This window comes from Columba livia, chromosome 1 (genome assembly GCF_036013475.1).
Source record: "Columba livia isolate bColLiv1 breed racing homer chromosome 1, bColLiv1.pat.W.v2, whole genome shotgun sequence".
Classification (NCBI taxonomy): domain Eukaryota; kingdom Metazoa; phylum Chordata; class Aves; order Columbiformes; family Columbidae; genus Columba; species Columba livia.
In genome coordinates, this window is record NC_088602.1 from 110,757,009 (window position 1) to 110,775,218 (window position 18,210).

The 18,210-nt window shown below is 40.9% G+C and overlaps 1 protein-coding gene across 6 annotated transcripts in view; it reads left to right on the top strand.

Moving 5' to 3' along the window:
* GEMIN8 (gem nuclear organelle associated protein 8) overlaps positions 1-18,210 on the top strand; it is a 41,159-nt gene that overhangs the window by 14,986 nt on the left and 7,963 nt on the right. For 4 of the 6 annotated variants that reach the window (XM_065073049.1, XM_065073063.1, XM_065073053.1 and 1 more), the window contains one exon: positions 11,058-11,301. In XM_065073049.1, the coding sequence (XP_064929121.1) occupies positions 11,058-11,301 (244 nt within the window). Of the gene's footprint in view, positions 1-11,057; positions 13,050-18,210 lie in introns of those variants that run through there. The other 2 variants (XM_065073070.1, XM_065073072.1) reach the window with 1 other exon arrangement.

Here is an 18,210-nt window from a genome sequence, read left to right on the forward strand (position 1 = left end):
ACAGATACTGCTTACACTCAGAACTGATGCTGGTAATTTTTTGGAGGCCAGGTCTGCCTGCTTGCTTACACCATTAGCATCTGCAGCTGCTCTGAGTGGCTCCTCTGGTCTTCTCTTGGTTCTTGGTCCCTGCAGGGGAAGCTGCGAAAGCAGCTGCAGCTGCTGTGGAAAAGAGCAGGTGAGACCATGCTGACTGACACAGCTCTAGGGAAAAGTGGCATAAAAACTCCTCTCTGCTAATCACTTGATTCGGGCTGTCTGTTTTCACAGTTTATGCACTTTTCCATTTCCCCTAAAATTCCTCAGTTACTGGTTCTGAACATCTAGGTGCCACATGCAGCATTTCTGGAATTCTAAATCATTTTGCTTAGGAGAGAGCTTGGTATCAGTTCTGTGTCGATAAATCTGAATTTGTCGACTTTTAGCATGTTACTCTCAACCTTCTGAATGGAAATGGATGTCCTGATGTTGTGTGCTTTCTGTGGTCTTTATCCACAAAACCTGCTCAGAATCTACAACAAAGCATGACAGGAAAATATTTTAAGTGTCACATATTTTAGGTATCTCTGTTATAAAGTAAACCTCAGATTTGCTTGGAGACATGATTTACCCCTGCTAATTTCGATGGGGTGATGTTAATGCCAAGACTTCAGAGGCACAATTTGCTTTTCAACATCTCTCACTGTGCCTCGGTTTTATCAGAAGTACCCAGATGGAGTTCATGTCCATTGTCGTTAGCGAAATGTGGGTACTGTGGAGGCAGAAACTGAGAATTCAGAGACTTCCATCTGCCTAGGTCTTCTTGAAACTCATTTCTTCACATGCTCAAAATCAAGTGAGAGAGACAGAGGCTATTAGGCTGCCTATCTCAGACTTGGGTGGCCTTTACAGACTTCCATTGTGATCTTGAACATGCCATTTGGGACTAGATTCACAAAAACTTTCAACCTAGGTGGACTTTAGAAACAGATATTCAAAATAATAATCTTTCTCATCCAGCTGTGCCTTCCAGGAAGAAAGGAGCTAGTCATTTATACCCAAAGGAAGATGCATCTTAAACTCCAAGGTGCAAGGGAACATTGTTAGTCTTATTTTTCCCAGTGGCCGGGATACACAGCTGTGCCACCTTGTGGTGTGATCTGCTGTGAAGCCCAATTCCAAGCAATCTAAAGCACCTCCTGCTCTAGGAATTTTTGTCCATTTTCTCTTTATTTGGACCTGTAATACAGGGATGATAGTGCTTCCTTGTCTCAGGAAAATATAGAAAGTTGCTATGATGACACACGGAGAAACAGTTGTACTGCAGGCATATGAAATACTCGGTACAGATTGATCCAGCTGTTCACCAGTGTAGAATTGTTATTAGCCTCCAAAGTACCCAAAACTGTACCTGGATGTCAGAGCTTCCCCCTGCCAAGGACACATGTCTAAAGTGTCAGAACACTGCTCTGCAGTACACTGAAATCATGGAGACAATGTAAAATGAAGAATAAATCCTAAATTAATATTTATATTGAAATTAGATTTGTACTGAAATAAATGAAATGGATGTTATACTATTGATTGCTATTGTTCACATTTAGCTGGACAAAAATCTCCTGGGTTTAATTCCATTTGTAGTTGCTGAAGTGGTGGTTGTTGCTCTGAAAGTCAGATCTGTATTCACAGAAATTGGAGGAACTTTGCCAAGGAATGTAGGTCTCCAAAGAGCATGCTGGGCCTCCATTTTGGTATGGTTGTTCAAATACTAACAAGACAATGCTGTTGTTCTCTCATTCTGCACAAGCCTTGCAGAGCACCCTCATTTCTAGGAGATGTACAATTTCTGATGTGGTTGCTGAGCAGAAGGGTTGGAAGACTCACTTTAAAATTCATCAGTTATCATTGCTTTGGGATTTTTGGCCGCTGGTATGGTGGCAAGGAGGCTGAGAAATTGTAGGAGAGTCCAGACTATGGAGACTGCATCGTGTGTGATGTGTTAGTGGAGGAGGCGTTGAGGTGATAAATGACTGAGCATCTGGCTGGCTTTGGAGGAGCGCAGAAAGAAGTATCTACCTTTCTCTGGTCTCTCCATTTCTCAGTAGGTAAAGCTGGAGCTGTGTAGTTATTTGCATTCCCTACTTTGTGTTCTTCCATTGCCATTAGTTACTGACCTCTGTCCTGAACAGGCTGTCAGGCTAGATGGGCTTTAATCTGATGGCTCTCCTCATGTGAAGTCTTCTCTTCCTCAAGTCACTTAAACGCTTCCTTCACATATGAATTGCCCCATTGAAGTGACAGAGGGGAGACATGGAGCTCCCACTTGCTAAGAACTACAACTTGACTTTCTGAAGGGCAGGATGCCAGCTGCCTCTTTGAAAGGAGACAGTGCTCAGACTTCTGCTCCAGCAACCAACTCTGGAATTACTTCTAGTCAAACATTTCCCTTCTGTGGAAGGTACAATAAATGCGCATCTGCAGGTTTTCTTTGGTGTATTTTCCCAATGGGGTTTTTTTGTGTTTTTAAGATTGGATAAGCAGTTATCCTCATATACTTAAGTATATTTCATTTAATTTACTAAAATGCTGAAATGACCAATGGGAAGCTCAGAGGCAAAGTAAGTTTCCAAAGCTATCTCTCAGCCCTTCCTTTCACAAGTTGTGATATATTTTGCTGATTCCTGTGGTTTGACCCTCTTTCTAGATGTCTCTTTCAAAACTTGGTCAGGCAGCACGCTGTAGTTTACTAACAATGTGGGAAAAGTGCATATTTACCTTCTGAAATTAATTTATCTGGATCAGAGATTGTTATTCTGCATGTCTGTGGTAATACTAAGCTATGGACCTGCCGGTTAACTGAAAGGTCATAGCCTGTCTATGTTTCCTTTCAGAAAAACAGTGACATGGTTACAGGTTGCTCTCAAAAAAAATATTATTCTTCAAATGTTTTAGATAAAGTAGCAGATTTCCTTGCTTGTATTACAGAGTTGCTTTGTCACGTGATACAGTAACCAAACTTGAATTCAGCCATGTAGTCTGTGGCTGGAGGCAAGAAATAAATTTCAGTGTAAAGTTTGAATGTGGGAGTTTGATTTAGAAGACTGACACGGGCTACTTCCTTTTTTTTTTTTTTGCCTGAAAGCACCAAACCATTGGTATTATTTAGCTGTCTAGCATTGTACATCGTGGAACACTTTTTTTTCTGAGTGCATGTGCTTAATTTCTATTCAGGGCACATGTACCAAATGATTGTGAAACTCATGTTTCCTTTATGTGTTGGTTTGCGTTTAAAGCAGCAGTTTTAAATTTGAACATTCCCTTGTTCAGTCTCCTGGCTACGCCATAAATGTATGTGTATATATGGATACAGTTGTATATATAGGTTTAAGTAATCCTTCTGTTTACTCTAGTGCTGGTCTCTGTCTGGCGTCAGCATTGTTGCCATCAGTGACAGATTGGAGTTGTCTTGGGGGATGGGAGTGCAGAGTCAGCTGGTCTGTATTTAATCTTATTGCTGTAGACTTGATCCTTACTAGAGGCAGCTGCCAGTGCCTGATCCTGTACTAATTCTAAGCAGTGGGGGTCGGTCAGCAACTTCCTGGCTGTTTAATTCTGTCAGATGGCACAAGCAAACAGTCTCGACACCTTGATGTCTCTGGTGCAACACAGACCCCTGGTTACAGCAGTCTCGCCTGTGTATTTTCCATCCCAGTTGCACATATCACAGAATCGCAGAATGGCTGGTTTGGAAGGGACCTCTGGAGATGCTCTAGTCCAACCCCCCAGATAAAGCAGGTTCACTCAGGGCGTGTTGCACAGGAACGTGTCCAGGCTTTTTTAATATCTTCAGAGAAGGAGGCTCCACAGCCTCTCTGGGTAAAATACATATGTCTGATTATGAATTACATTTATAGCATTCAGATATCTAGAGCAGGCTTTCACTTGAGTTTCCACTGGGCTAGCTGGTTGCTTCATGTGCATGGGGTTTGATTGTTTCAGTTCATTTTCTGGTTGAGATAAGAATACCCCCTCTTAATAGTTTCATTGTGCAAAGTAATAGAAGAAAATAAAAGAAAGGTGATTTGATGTTTAGTTGGGCAGTAACTGGTGTAGCCTACTGCTATTTTAAGCATGGACATGAAGGCTTATATTGTTTCTGTCTAGGATCTTTGGCAGGTTTTTTTGGAGGCCACAAGACAACCCTTCTTGGTTTTCAATCCTATTTCTAAAACAGAAATTAGCTTCTTTGTTCTCCAGTTAATTGTGTAACTTTCTGCCAGTTATTTAACCCACAGATTTCAAAATAATGTGAGATCATTAATTCTTTAAAACTCTCTGTCAGGTAGGAAAGTGTTAGATTTATGTTACAGAATAATTCCAGTGAGGCATGTGGTTAATTAACTTGAGAGTGATACATACCACCCAACAGCAAACCTGGAAGTGGAACACCTTGATTCTAACCTGGCTTTCTGTTCATTTCTACTTCAAAGGTCGTTTCTCTCAGCTTGCTGTCTTGGTAAGTAATTTTGCTCTGTTTTTACAGAGCAGTCCTCTTTAGAATGTGTAGAAAAATCTGTATTATAGTGGAAAGAGAAGCTATCAAACTGAATACTTCAGATTTTAAAAATCTGTTTGCTGTCTGCTTAGACAGCCTGTTGCAACAGGGTCTTTCTCAGGGAGTCCGCTCTCTCGCCGTAGACTGTTTCCCACTTTTACCAGCAGGTTTGCAGTCAGGCCATGCTTGGATGAACACATCTCAGTGCCAAAGCCAGGTTAAGCAATTTTTCTGCTTCTGCTCCTGTTCTGCCCCTTTAGTTCAGCATGTGCAATGCCAAGACACTGAACTATACCAGAATTAAATATAACACTTTTGGGTGTTTTGAAGTTGTTTTAGTTTGTGGTTTTTGTTCATTTGGTTGGTTGGTTTGGTTTGGGTTTTTTTGTTGGATTCATTGTGTAGCCCCTTAGACAGTTGTAGTGATATCCTTGAGGGGCCTGGGAGCTGGAGCATGCAGCTCAGGGAGAAGGAGGGGAGCAGAAACTGCATAGATGGTTTTGTAACTGAGGAAAGGAAAATGTCCATGGAACCATGGTTTCACACTGCCACGAGCCTGCCAAGGAATCACATCTGCTCTTACTTCAAAGTCTGTAACAGAACATTTTCTTTTTTTTTCTTGAGAATATTGCATTGCTTGTAGATATATATGGCCAAATACTCAATTTCTTTTAACTCATTCCCTCTTCAACTAGCAGATGGAAAACTTGTCAGTGTAGACACTTGGGGTTTTAATATGTTCAGCATTTTTGATATTTTCTTTCATGGTGGTTGTGACTCTGGTGACTGAGAGCTTATCATTGCAGGCAATTATTCTCCCAAAAAGACACTTTATTCCAAATTAGTGTTTTCAAGCCCCCTACAGCATTTGAGTTTTCTGCACAGGTTAAGCTGCTGGCATAGGAAGATACAGCCTAGGTGTCTCTATTTCTTTGAAGATCAGACTTCTGTTAAAAAATGGGAAGGGGGAAGTTACATTGTGTCATCTCTAAGCCTTTTGTTACGTTTTTTTACAAGCAAGAGGCCTTAAATTAAAGGAGAAATTTAAACATATCTGTTTTTCCTAAGCCAACTTCCTATAATAGCTAGAATGAGGCTGTTCATTCCTCTGTAAAATTGTCGCTCTCTTCTTTCAGTACGTTCCTGCAATTTCTTTCAACTTGCTTAGTGTTCCAAAGTAACTCTCCAGCAAATCTGACCGTGCTGTTTCAGCAGCCTGTAATATTTTGTCTTTACGGATGTGGGGGTTAATTCACGATTGTTTGTATCTCACAGGCTCCCACTGATGGAAACCTTTGTCCTGCAAAGCTTTGCACTTGATAAAGAGTAATGTTTGAGATGTCAGCCCTCTGGAAATCCAGAGCTCTGTAGAAATTAAAATCCTTGAATATCCTGTTTACAAATCCTCAGATTTAAATCCTTATTTTGCTGGAATTCCTTTAGGCAAAGATTTAGGTTTTTCCCCATGATGTGCCTGGTTCATGCAAGTATGGGCATAATAAAATGGTCTGATGGTATCACTTCAAAAAAACCTGTCTGTAAGTTTATGGTAAAGGTACTTAGCTTTTCTAGGGAGATGAAGAAGCTGGCATTTTGCTTCGAGAAGCCTGTGTGGGCAGAATATTTAACACAGCAGATAGGCTTGTGGGAAGTGGCATTCAAAGAGAGAACTAGGAGTTTTTAATCAGTAGAAATGGGTGGTGTTTTAACTCTGTTAGTGTGGGCTGCTCAAGATCAGCTCAGGTAGCATTTAAGACAAGATGAGAAAGCTCAGAAAGTGCATATGCAGCAGTAGCAGAAAATCATTCCTTGTTTGAAATAAGCAGACAAATATGCAAACGGAAGTATAGGTCAGTCCGAAATCACGGAAAAGAGAAACCAGATCAAGCCTGAGGAAAACGCAACACTTACTTGACGAATAAATAATGTGCGAACTAAGCAAGAAACTGAAAGTCAGTAAAGGCCATTTGACCCTTAGGAGAAGCAAGCCCTTGGTCTCTTGCCATAAATAACTACCATGGTGTGGGGCAGAATGTGGCGGACTGCGGTGTGTGTGCACCCAGAGAACTGCGGGGAAGGCTGCCTGTGTAAGAAACTCCAGGGTGCGTATGGTCACTGGCTACAGGGAGCTCAGGGTTGGACGTATAAATATTAAGAGCTAAAAATGGTACAAGAAGCCACACAGTGCTGGGTATGAGTTTTCCATTAAAGATCCAACATAGATAATTACACTCCCTACTTTTAATTTTTTTAATGTTGAAAAGTCTCTCCATGGAGACTTCTCTCCAAATAAGGGAATTTGTTTTGGGGGGTTTTGGTTTTGTCAGTTTTTTTTCCTTGTTTTGGGTTTTTTTTTTTTGTGTGTGTTTTGTTTTGTTTGGGGGTTTCTGTTTGGTTGGTTGGGCTTTTATTAATAAGAAAAGGATGAATTCCAGAGAGGATTTTGTTTTTTATTATTACTACTTAAGCTTCTCAAAGGATATTACAAAGAAAGAAGAGCAAATTGGATCAAACCTACAGAAAATATATTACAATCTCCTTCTTATAAAATAAGAGAAACAAGACATCTGAGTTTCTAAGTGCCTATGGGGAAAATGGCTTATGTCTTTAAAGGCTTAGGTCATAGTTTTGCTGAAAGTATGTAAGAGGGTGTTTGTGTCTGCATGAAGCCTCAAATGCAGTGAATAGTGAAGATACTCGTTACTGTTTATCCCGCTTTTGGCAGTCCCTGAGGGTGGAGTTAGTTGTCTATATTTGTTCATTTTTCAGCTGATTAAGAGTCATCCATGAAAGGCGGGAAAAGTGTGTGTGGGGGGGAAACAGCAAACCAAAACTTTCTTTTTAAAGGCCTGGAATCACTGATGATGTCCCAGGATGCAGTATGAGCTAGGTAGAGATCTCACTATTCCTTAGAGGTGAAGAAAAAGTCCATTTACTGTGTTTGGAAGAAGATGTCTCAGCTGGTTTTGGCCAGGTAATGATGCCTTCCCAGCAGACCTGGACTTGTCAGGAATAAGTTAATTCTGAAAAGAGCTTTAAGAGAGCAAGAGCATCTTTGGGAAGACAAGGAAGTGACCGGTTAGGAAAATGTCAGTGATGCCTTTTCCTTTGTGCAGGAACCAACCACCACTTCAGCTGCCTGCCTTGCCTTGTGAACATTTGCAAATACTGTTCTGTGACTGGGGGAAGCTTGCCAGTAGTTGAAGAGGAACGCTGCAAAAGAAAGCACATTTATTTTAGTGTGTGTGAAGTGGAAGGAAGTTAGAATTGTGTAAAAATTATTTGTTTCACATTTGTAACATGGCAGCACAATGACTTAAAAATGTGGAGTGTGAATCTCTGATTGAGAATGAGCTGGGGACTTCATTGCTGCAGGCAGAGAATCAGTGTTTTGGTAAACCTTGCTACCTAATTCATGGATGAATATTTGGTGCTTACTTCAGTGAAATTCTGGTTGCCTCTGTAGTTTTAGGGCTATAGACAGTTTATAATTTTGTTTGTTTGGGGTTTTTTCCATTGTCAGATGTTGCTTGTCATATTTTTGATGAAGAAATAGTTGCACATTTAGCTAAAGTTGCATTGCTTTGTATTGTTTTTAAAATGTGTCAGACTGCTGGAAACAAGAGCAGCTCTACTTCCCAGCCCCTGTCCCGCCAAAGCAAGTTTAGTGTGCATCTCAACAGGGCAAAACTTCCTCTGCTATCATCTATATCTTATCTCTATTTTTGGCGGGAAATACTCTTTTTGGAAAAGCAGTAGTTTATATGCCCATTTTTTTCCATGGCTTCTCTTCTCTTGATTGTCCATGACAGCAACTAGTGCTGTGACTGAAGGTGGAGTTTATTGTGGTGGTATCTCTCCACAAATAATTGATTTAAAACTGCAAACTATTCCACACAGCTGCACTGGTATTACCCGCAGCAGCTGCTGTGTTCTGTGTTCAAACTCAGCCTTTGGTACAAAAAACGGTGGGTCCCTTTAGCAGATTGCTGTCCCCAGCCTCTCTCAGGACTCTGTAGAGCTGATTTACTTGTCTAAGACTGTCACAGAATTTCTGTGGGGATTTTTTTTTAACTAGTAGCTATGCAATAGGAGAAGTTAAGTTAAAAAGTTAAGGGCAGTGTATCTGAGTAGTGTAAAGGAAAACATACTCCAAAAGCTCATTAGGTAATTTTGAGAATGGAATTTAAATTGATATTATTTGGATTGTTAACATTAGGATCTGTGGGTTTATGAACTACTCTGTGCTAGAAAATGGAGACTGATGTACACTGAACTGTAATCCACTTATCCATCACAAAGCTTCTGCTGGAGACCCATTTAATTTCCAAACAGAAGAATTCATTATCTATCTCTAGAGAAATTAGTTTTTCTTAAGTGCTACGGTGTGCAATGAGCTATCAGAGAGCATTCTGTAGCAAGCAAGTGAGGAAGCAGCTGTCTCTAGCATGGATTTATGGAACAAGTGAATAAAAAATTTCTGTGTGCAATACAAACGTACAATGAATTATCTTTGTGCCCCAAAAGAGTCAACAAATAAAGTTTCAGTTCATTGCCCTGCTAGAGTTTTGCTGCGTAACCTCCAGTGGGAAACAGTGTTGATCCAGCATAGAATTTTCTTTTCTGTCTAACACTACTCAGTGTAATTTGCACCAAGTTCATCCTTTAAAAGCCTGTTACCTCACTGTGGGCAGTCTGGGGTCCCAAGAAGTTTGTTTCAGTGGGTGCAAGTGACCTGTGCAGCCACAGCCTGGGTGCTGTAGCCTGTCCACATGGTGCTGGGCCCTCTGTAGGCAATGTTGGTTCTCCTAATTCAGACCTTCTGGGTAAAATGGCCTGACACCAAATAAATCTGACTTTTCCAAAAACACATATGGACTCTAATGTATGTTTCCTCATGAATTCTGGCAGTGCAGCCCACTTCATGGGGTGTGCCCTTAAAGGGAAACCACAGAAAGTGAAACAGCTCTCTGGAATAGATTGCTGAGAACTCCTCAAGCCCTCCTGCCCTTTGACTACCAACACAAAACTGTAGATGGTGTTTGAAATGCCAGGACAAAAGCTTCCTCTGTCACTATCGAACAAAAAGATGCCAGAATTGAAAATTCTGATTATACTGTTTAAAATACATATTTTTTGTGAATGAGGTACTTGGGGATAATTCATTTAGGAAGGCTGACAGACAGTCAGTTGGCTGCTCTGTACAGTACTTTCCAGTGTAAAAATAAACTGCAGATGTTTGACACAGATATGTCAGGGTACTTAACTTTTGGTTAGGGTTTGCAGATGTCATGTGTTTTGTGGAAGCTAAATCCCTGTCTTAGGGGAAGGGGGGAAGATGTACATGGCACCAAATGCTGAGAAGCATGTCCTGTGTGTGACTAATGCATCCTGACCTGTGGACACTCTGTCCCTTTTGATGTTGGTTTTTTGTTTCGGTTTTGCCTTTTTTTTTTTTTTAAAGTGCTGTCATTAGCACGGAACTGTTTCTGTGATGAAGTTTTGAGAACCGCCCTTCATCATTGGTAGGCAGAAGAGTTCAACCACCAGGTGATTTTCTTCACCTTGTGGACAGACAGGTCCCCATAAGAAGGGAGTCTTGTATAGCACTTTGCTGTTTTAGCTGCACAGAGCATTATTTGTTCCATCACAGCAGCACCCAGGAAATGGAGTTAAGTTTGGGCACATAAAATTGAGTTGTTGCTCCCTGATTGGGCTTACCAAAGAGGATTTTTGATGACAGATTGGTCCAAATGTTTCACATCTCTGAGCTGGTTTAAATCCTCTTTAAAAAATGTGGTGTGGGGATTTATATTATGTGCTGTTTTGGTTTGTCTACAAAGCAATAGCAGTAAGGCTGTCAGTTTTGAACTTCACAAGTCTTGAGAAATGGATGAGGTTGGATAGTTTACCCAAACACAACACTTACAGCTGTATTTCATTGGATGCACTTGATGGCAGATATGTTACAAACCAATTTGTTCATTTTCATAGAGTGGTAACTGATTACATTTTCACTTGGCAATAGTTCAGCTAAAGTTGTGTTCTCCTGTGCATTGTTTCCTTATCTCAGCTATGAAGTAATTTATTTGGAAACAACTCTGTTGTTTGGTTATGGGTTTGGGGGGGGGGGAGCTTTTTTGGGTGGGCAGTGAGGGGTTTGAGGTATTTGCTTTGTTTTTGGTTTTGTTTTCTTTTCAGGGCATATGTATGTTTTCTACAGTTTTAGGATTCAATTCCAGGATCTCTTCTTTTCTCCCCACTTCTTCCAGCCCAACTTCGTCATGATACTTAGTAGGAATTTGCCATTATGCATAATGAGCACAGCAGGACAAGTACCATGCAATTTGTTTTCTAAGTTGCAGAAGCTGACAGCACCTTAGAATGTTGGATCTCAACCCTCTAGATCCAGCACAAATTTTCATATTTAATATTCAACGAATATGTAATGCTAAAAAGTTAAAATAAAACATGATTTGTTGAGAGTTTAGTAATTTACATCTCTTGTGGTTTATTTGTCTAGGGAGACAGCAGCAGCTGGAAGCTGAGCAACAGTACGTGGATGCTGATCAAGACCTTCACAGGACAGAGCGAACTGTGGAGCCGCCCACAGAGAGACCTGGGGAGAGGCGAATGGCAGAAATGAAGAAACTGTATGGTGCTGAAGCTGACAAAATCCAGGCAATGGAGGCAGCCTTGCAGCTCATCTTTGATAGAAACTGTGACAAAAAGCAGCCCAAATACTGGCCCATTATTCCCCTTAAGCTGTGAGTACCTGGACTGTGCTCTGACCTGGTGCAGAGTTGTAGGGAAGGGTGCCTCAGGTTGTGCTGCTGAAAGAACAGACCGCAAATTTGGGGTTTGGTTGGGCTTTGGGGCAGAGGCTGTCAAGGGCATCATGTTCCTTTGCCCTGCAGTCCTTTTACACTGTCTGTCAGCAATGATCACAATCTGTTCTACCTACATGCAGTTGTCAAGTAGTAATAGGAGGGACCTCTCTAAAGTTATAGTTGAACACTTTTGATACCTGCCTACCTTAACCAATCTTGCAAGAAACATAATGATGTTTATATTCGGTGAACTGGGAAAACTCTAAAGCGATGCAAAAAAGACTATATTAATTGTCTGCTCTTCCCATTTAGGAAATTGAGTGATCCCATTTTTTAGTCTTATTTAACACAGTAGCATTTGGATCCCATTGAACACAGCACAGCTTGAAGTGTTTTGTCTGCTAATCTTGCATTTTTTTTGAGGACAAGGAGACCACTGGCCAAGATACAACATATCAAATGACTGTAGCACAGCAATTTGAATTATTTTTCAAAGGTTTCTTATAAAGCAGGAAGTTTTTCTTCCAGGCTGATAATTGTCTGGCAGGAGTTCAATTCTAAAGCAACATTATATAGAAAAATGTTTTAATGAAAGGGGGTAAGGGGAGTGAGGGAGAAGCCTGATATGGCCCTTGTCTGTTGACAGAGAGAAACTCAAGAGGACAAAGTCCTCTTGGGGCCAGTGCCTACAGTGATTTTTTGCCATTCTAATAAAAAGCATCTAATGGGTTTGAAGCTTTAAAGAAGACATATTAATTTGATAGGCTATGGGTACATCCGGATGCTATATTTGGAGGTGCGGAAGCTATGTAGCCCTGAGGGCTATGTTTATTTTAGGTGCAGCTTTCCAGTGCTCACCTGTGTATTACATGCACAAAGCTTAAACATAGGCAAGTTGGATGTGCCTCTGTGTGTGCTCATCCATCTGCTCAGGCTATTGGGCTCCACTTCGGTCGCTCTACTTTTGGTCAGTTGTACTTGCCCTGCTAATAGCTGACCAGGTGGAGTGAGGCGCACAAGTGGTCTACATTAGAGAGGCAGAATTGTCCCCACAGTACTGGTGACCCCTCAGAAAATGATACCCTGACCATTTCCAAGGACTTTCTGTGAAGCACTGCAGCTACGTATCATTGTGTGCCGAAGGGCTGTAGTTCTATTAAGCAGCGTTTGCCAGGGCAAAGGAACCTTATTCTGTTTTAATTGTGACAAACATTCATGTGCCTACTTGGCAACAGAGAAAAGTCACAACTGAAATTCTAACTTCAGTTCATGCCCACTGTGTGTGGTGGTGTATCTCTGTAGCCTGTGTAGTTTGTAATACACACCAGCACTTGCTGTGCCCTCTGCCACCAAAGCAAGTCTGTGGTGTGGTTTGGAATAGCTTTGTTTTTACTAGTAATTACTATGTTTTTTCCAAGCAGCATTTTCATTTCAGTTCTACCTCCTTCACTTTAGATGTGATGAGATGGAGTTAAATTGAATGCTGAAATTAAAAGCTCCCAGTCTCCAATACTTAGGGTGTGATTAATCTGAAAAAACTTGTGTGAGACAGGAGAGGGAAAAGGGTTATGAACAGTCCTTCATTTGTCTTCACTTTTGTTTTTGGCAGATTTTGTCAGAAACTCAGTGTTTTGTTTGGGCTTCCTTTTATTGACCAAATAAATTCTCTTTTTAACACCTTGTAATTTATTTTTATGTTATTGTAAATAAACTTCTATAATTTAGCACTGCAGCTTTATTTTAGCTGCTGTATTGTTTACGGAAGACTGAACTTAGAGCAAGGACAGTTTTAACATATTGAGAAGCATGAAGAGTGTTGGCAGGACTTCGGCAGGAATGCCAGTCAATACCACACACGCATGGTATGGTACAAAATGAATGGGAGGGCTGTTGCAACTACTGGGGGAAAACCCTGTCCCAGATTAACATGCATAGATCTTTCTGTTCCTATTTGAAATATTTCCAGTGTGGTGATGGTGTCTCTGCTGCACAGTTCAGTACAGAAGAAAGAAACTATGGGTGGGACTGAGCTGTTCTTACTCTTCAACCCAGTTCTTGCTGTGGTTGTTTCTTCATCCAACTGGTTCTACTAGCAGAAGCAGAAATTCTGGTCTCCAAAAGTGTTTGTAGAGACCTCATACAAAACAAACATTGATTCCTTTCCTGCTTCAGATGAAGCACACAAGAAATTCCCTTGCCTTTGGTTCTTTTAACTATTTCTAAAGTGTAATATGCTTCATGAGGTTGGAACTAGAAACAACTGAATGGAATGTTCCCTGTGAACTCTGTGCTAGGGCCTGAAAGGGGGGAATACACTACTGCAGACTTAGAATTGCTGACAATCTCTATACTGCTCCCAAAGTTCAGGTGATGGGCTGTTGCTGGTAGTTCGGTGGAACCTGGGGGTTTTGTGTTGCAGTTCTTTTATTCCATCTCCTGTGTCATCTTACATTTCTAAGAAATATCTTGCATAAAAACATGTGCTCACGGAAGCGATACAACTGCAACTAAAAAATGCCTGTTCAGTCAGAATGTCTGTAGCATTCACCTTTCTTGCACATACATACTATGCTGCAATCCTCAATTATGGGACCGTGTGTGCTATTTTTCCCTCAAATACAATGTTATGCCAGCCTCTTGACTAGAACACAACTGTGGTGCTGCAGACTTGATTCTTCCTCGTCCTGGATGTTGCACCTTTGGTTTCAGTTCCACCACCTGCTTGTACAGTCCTGCTCAAAGGGACTCCTTCACTTGCTGGTGGTGCCATTTCTCATGAGCTTTTCCCAGTTCCAGTAGAAGGAATTATGCCCTGAAGTCACAAGTACAAGTTGTCAAACCAACAATTAGTCTTAATTTCAGAAACAGGTTTCCTCATCTGCTACGCGCAAATATGCAAATCAGCCTCATCTTCAGAAGAAGAGTTTGCAATTGGCCGAAGACATTTTGAAGATTGGTGAGAAATAGTAATAGGACTTTTCTACAGAAAACATTCTTAAAATAAATGTAAAAAAACCTTTCAGAGCTGGCACACTGTAAGTTTAACATATAAATGAAGCAATGACCTCTATGTTTCCTACCGAAAGAGAAATTGCTTACTCTTATGCACTGGTGACATTGTGAAGAAGACTCCTCCTTTTAGGATTATTTCCCCATAAAGCAGCTGACAGTTTAGTGTGCCTGTATATGCAGGCAAACTGAGAAGAGATTAAGCAATTTTGATGAGCATTACTTTTCTTTTAATCAGCTTTATTGGTAAGTAGTCGTCCTTTTTGATGGTAGCCTTGCATAATGACTAGCCACAGACATCTTGTACCTAGAAGAAGCTTTAAAAAAAGCAACCTAAGTTTCCATAACAGCCTTTGTGAAGAATAAACACATATATATGGATTTGTTCACTCACATCTTCTCTTTGCAAAAGCTTCTCATTAATTGTATGAAATTTATTTTAAATATTGGCATCTGTGTCTCCAGTTGCATTAATAGGAGTCCAGCTCTTTTAATAGAAATTGAGAAGACTCTTTGATTCAGCTGCTGGAATTTGGATTTTTAAGTATGATTTTTGGCATGCTGGTCAGAATATTTTGGCTGAAAGTATTACAGAGGGGCCAAGATTATTGCCCAAAATGTGAAATACAGGCTGTCGAAAGGAAATATCCAGAACCCTATTTTCCTTCGGGTTTGTTAAAAGTTACTGGGGAATATACTATTTGACAAATAATACATTATTGCTGTGGCAAAATTTTGGCTTCTTGTTCGTGTGCTAATTCATCAGCCATCTACCCTGTCTAACCTGCTGTGTCGTCCCTTGTGATCCCGTCTGGATAGTCCAAAGGGAAAAGATTCTTAGGGGCTTTCTCCCAGGTAGAACAGCAGCCTGTGAGGGAGCCTCGGTGGCTCCTCAAGGTGGTTATAGCCAGAGTGTGACATTTAAGGCCTCACATCCCTTCATATATTGTTGCGTCCCTGGAATTGCTGTGCCAGTATGCAGAGGTGTGTGCCATGGAGCTCTGGGCGGGTGTTAGACCATGATGTTGCTATTTGGGCGTTCTCTTGGAAACCTGGCTGTCATAGCAGAAGAATTGCTTGGACTCGGTCCATTCTTTGAAGAAGGTGAGCACACATGCATCAACCTCAACTATTAATTTTGGAAGGGCAGGAGCAGCGCAGAGGTCTTGCTTGACCAAAAGTGGAGAAAGACTTGCTCATCTTGAGCTTTGAGTGTGTAATCAAGATTCTCTGTGCCTGGATTCTATTAATTACACAGTCACAGAAGGATTTTTTCCCATTTCATCATGAATCATTTTCTTCTAAGAAAGTCAGCAAACAGAATAAGCGAGAACATATGTAGTTTTTGAAAATAAAATACTTTTCGGCCTAATGCAATACCACTGCTGGTTTCCTAAACTACACTGAGATCTTTTGCCTACAAAGCCTTTTGAAAAGCCAGAATATACAAAACTGCTGTCCCTCAACTGTTGCTTACAGCCATCCCAAAGAAATACCTTTGTGGGGAGGGATGAGAAAAGTGGAACGGATCGGTAGGGATTTTTTCCAAATACAGTTCAGGGTGATCATCGTTACTTTTTAGACTTTTAGATAAAAGCAGTGGTTTACCAAAATGTGAGTTTTTTAAAGATGTGAATCAGAAGTCTGTCAGGGGCTTTTAAAAATTGAACTACACCACTGTCTTGAGCTGTCCCTAAGCAGCACCATACTGGAAGCTGAGAAGGAGTAGCAAAATATTGCTTTATTCGTGGAATTTTCTTACATTGTCCTCTAGACAGCTGCCATTGGGTGATGGCATAGGAAGTTGACTCTACCTTTGATCTATTTATAGCACTTTTTAGAACATTTCCAAGTGAAGATCAAGATTGAAATATTAGTCCTGAGGTTCAGCTTTCAGCTATCCCATGCATACTTTTTTCTAGGTACAGAAATCACTCCTGTGGCTCAAGTCCACCAAAGTTTATTGCCATCAAGGTCTGCCAGCAGCTCTGAATGGCATGATCACTCCCTTGCTGTAAGTCAAAACCAGTCAAGTTGGTAGAGCCCTACTGCTAAGCTGTTTAATGTAACCCCATTTATTTATTGCAAAAAGGATTAAGGGAACCACTACACAATTGGATAAGCAGATCTATCTATGCAATGTGGCAAACTCCACAGGCGTGAGCATTCATGAGGCAGTGTTGCCAGAAGAGAATATTTGAGCACATTTTAGTAGCATTTGGAGCCTTCAAGGATTTTTCCTACTTTGGTGTAAAAACAATCCCTTTGCATTTCTTTCATCAGCCATGCTTGCAGCTTTCTTTTATCACAAGACACCTAGAAAAACGTGTTTATTTTCCTTGCCGAACACAGAAGGTAATGCTCACCACGTTCCAGTATTTAAAGGGTGGCTACAAAGAAGATGGACATTCCCTTTTAACAAGGGGTCACATGGAAAAGGCAGGGGTAATGGGTACAAGTTACTCCTGGGGAGATTCCGATTGGACACAGAAGGGAAATTTTTCATGATGAGAACAATCAGCCATTGGAATGATCTCCCCAGGGAAGGGGTGGATTCCCCAGCATTAGACACTTTTAAGATCCAGCTGGACAGGGTGCTAGGCCAGCTTGTCTAGACCGTGCTTTTACTAAGAAAGGTTGGACCAGACGATCCTTGTGGCTCCTTCCAACCTGGTATTCTATGATTCTATGATTTTGGGCAAACCTATGGAAGGATTTATCTCAAGATTTCGAATTGTTTTCTTCATTACTACTTTCTATGTAAACGTGTCTTGAGCTTGCAGGTTTGCAGACACTCTGCCAAGGAGCATACGTGCATGATTCAGGTTCATACCCTTTGCTGCAGTGTGGACTCCAGCAGGAACTGGAGACCCAAGATTCAGTCAGCCCTTTTGGTCTAGACATGTACAGGCATCCAGCAAGAAACAGTCTGTGCCTTGTATTACATTAATTTTGTTTCTCACATAGCTAAGTCTTATTCCCATCCTTTGCCCTGGACAGAGAAAGATCTCGTGGGTCATCACGTCTAGTTTTTGCTACCTCCGGCAACCACATCGTCTAATCCCTTTCAGAAACTAATTAGGCTCCACTTTAAAACAAATTCCATTTCCTGTCACCCCCACTTCTGCTAGTTAAGACTGCATGGCCCACTTCTTCTCCCTTGCGAGGCATAATAAAATACCAAGACTGCCACAAGTTTAAGTTGTCCTTTGTCAGAGAGCTCCAAAAATCTAAATGCAGGTACAGATTATGTATCTTGAGGGTTGTTTTTGTATTAATTATGGTACTGTAATATCTTCCCCCTGGGCAGAGAAAAGGAGTTACAGTTGTGACAGAAATAAATGCTTGGAGTATGTTTTTACTTAAGAAATAATTCATCAAAGGTCACACTTCTGGTCTGTAGCGTATTGCATTAAGTGGTTGAGTAATAATCAAAGGCTCCCCTCCCACTCTCCTCCTCTCGTGCAAAGTGGTGATGTTGACCTAGAAATTCAGCCAGTTAGGCGCTCAAAACACAGAAGTTGGATGAGTTGCTCCAAACAGAATAATCCTTACATGGCTGTAGAATATAAATCTGAAATGGACTGTAAACCAAAAGTGATCAAAAAATAATAAGCAATACATAATTATTATATCTGGGAAGACAGGAATAATCATGACTTTTTAACAATTTTCTCTGTATGTGTTGATGAATTTAGGATTTCCAGTGATGCCAGATCACCCTGCGCTAGAGACAAGAAAGTTATACTTAGGTTATACTTAGTCTTCCTGAGCGTAACGTGATGTTTTCATTAGTATTGCTCTGCCACAGTGCTGTGTCCCAGCAGTGCCACGGCT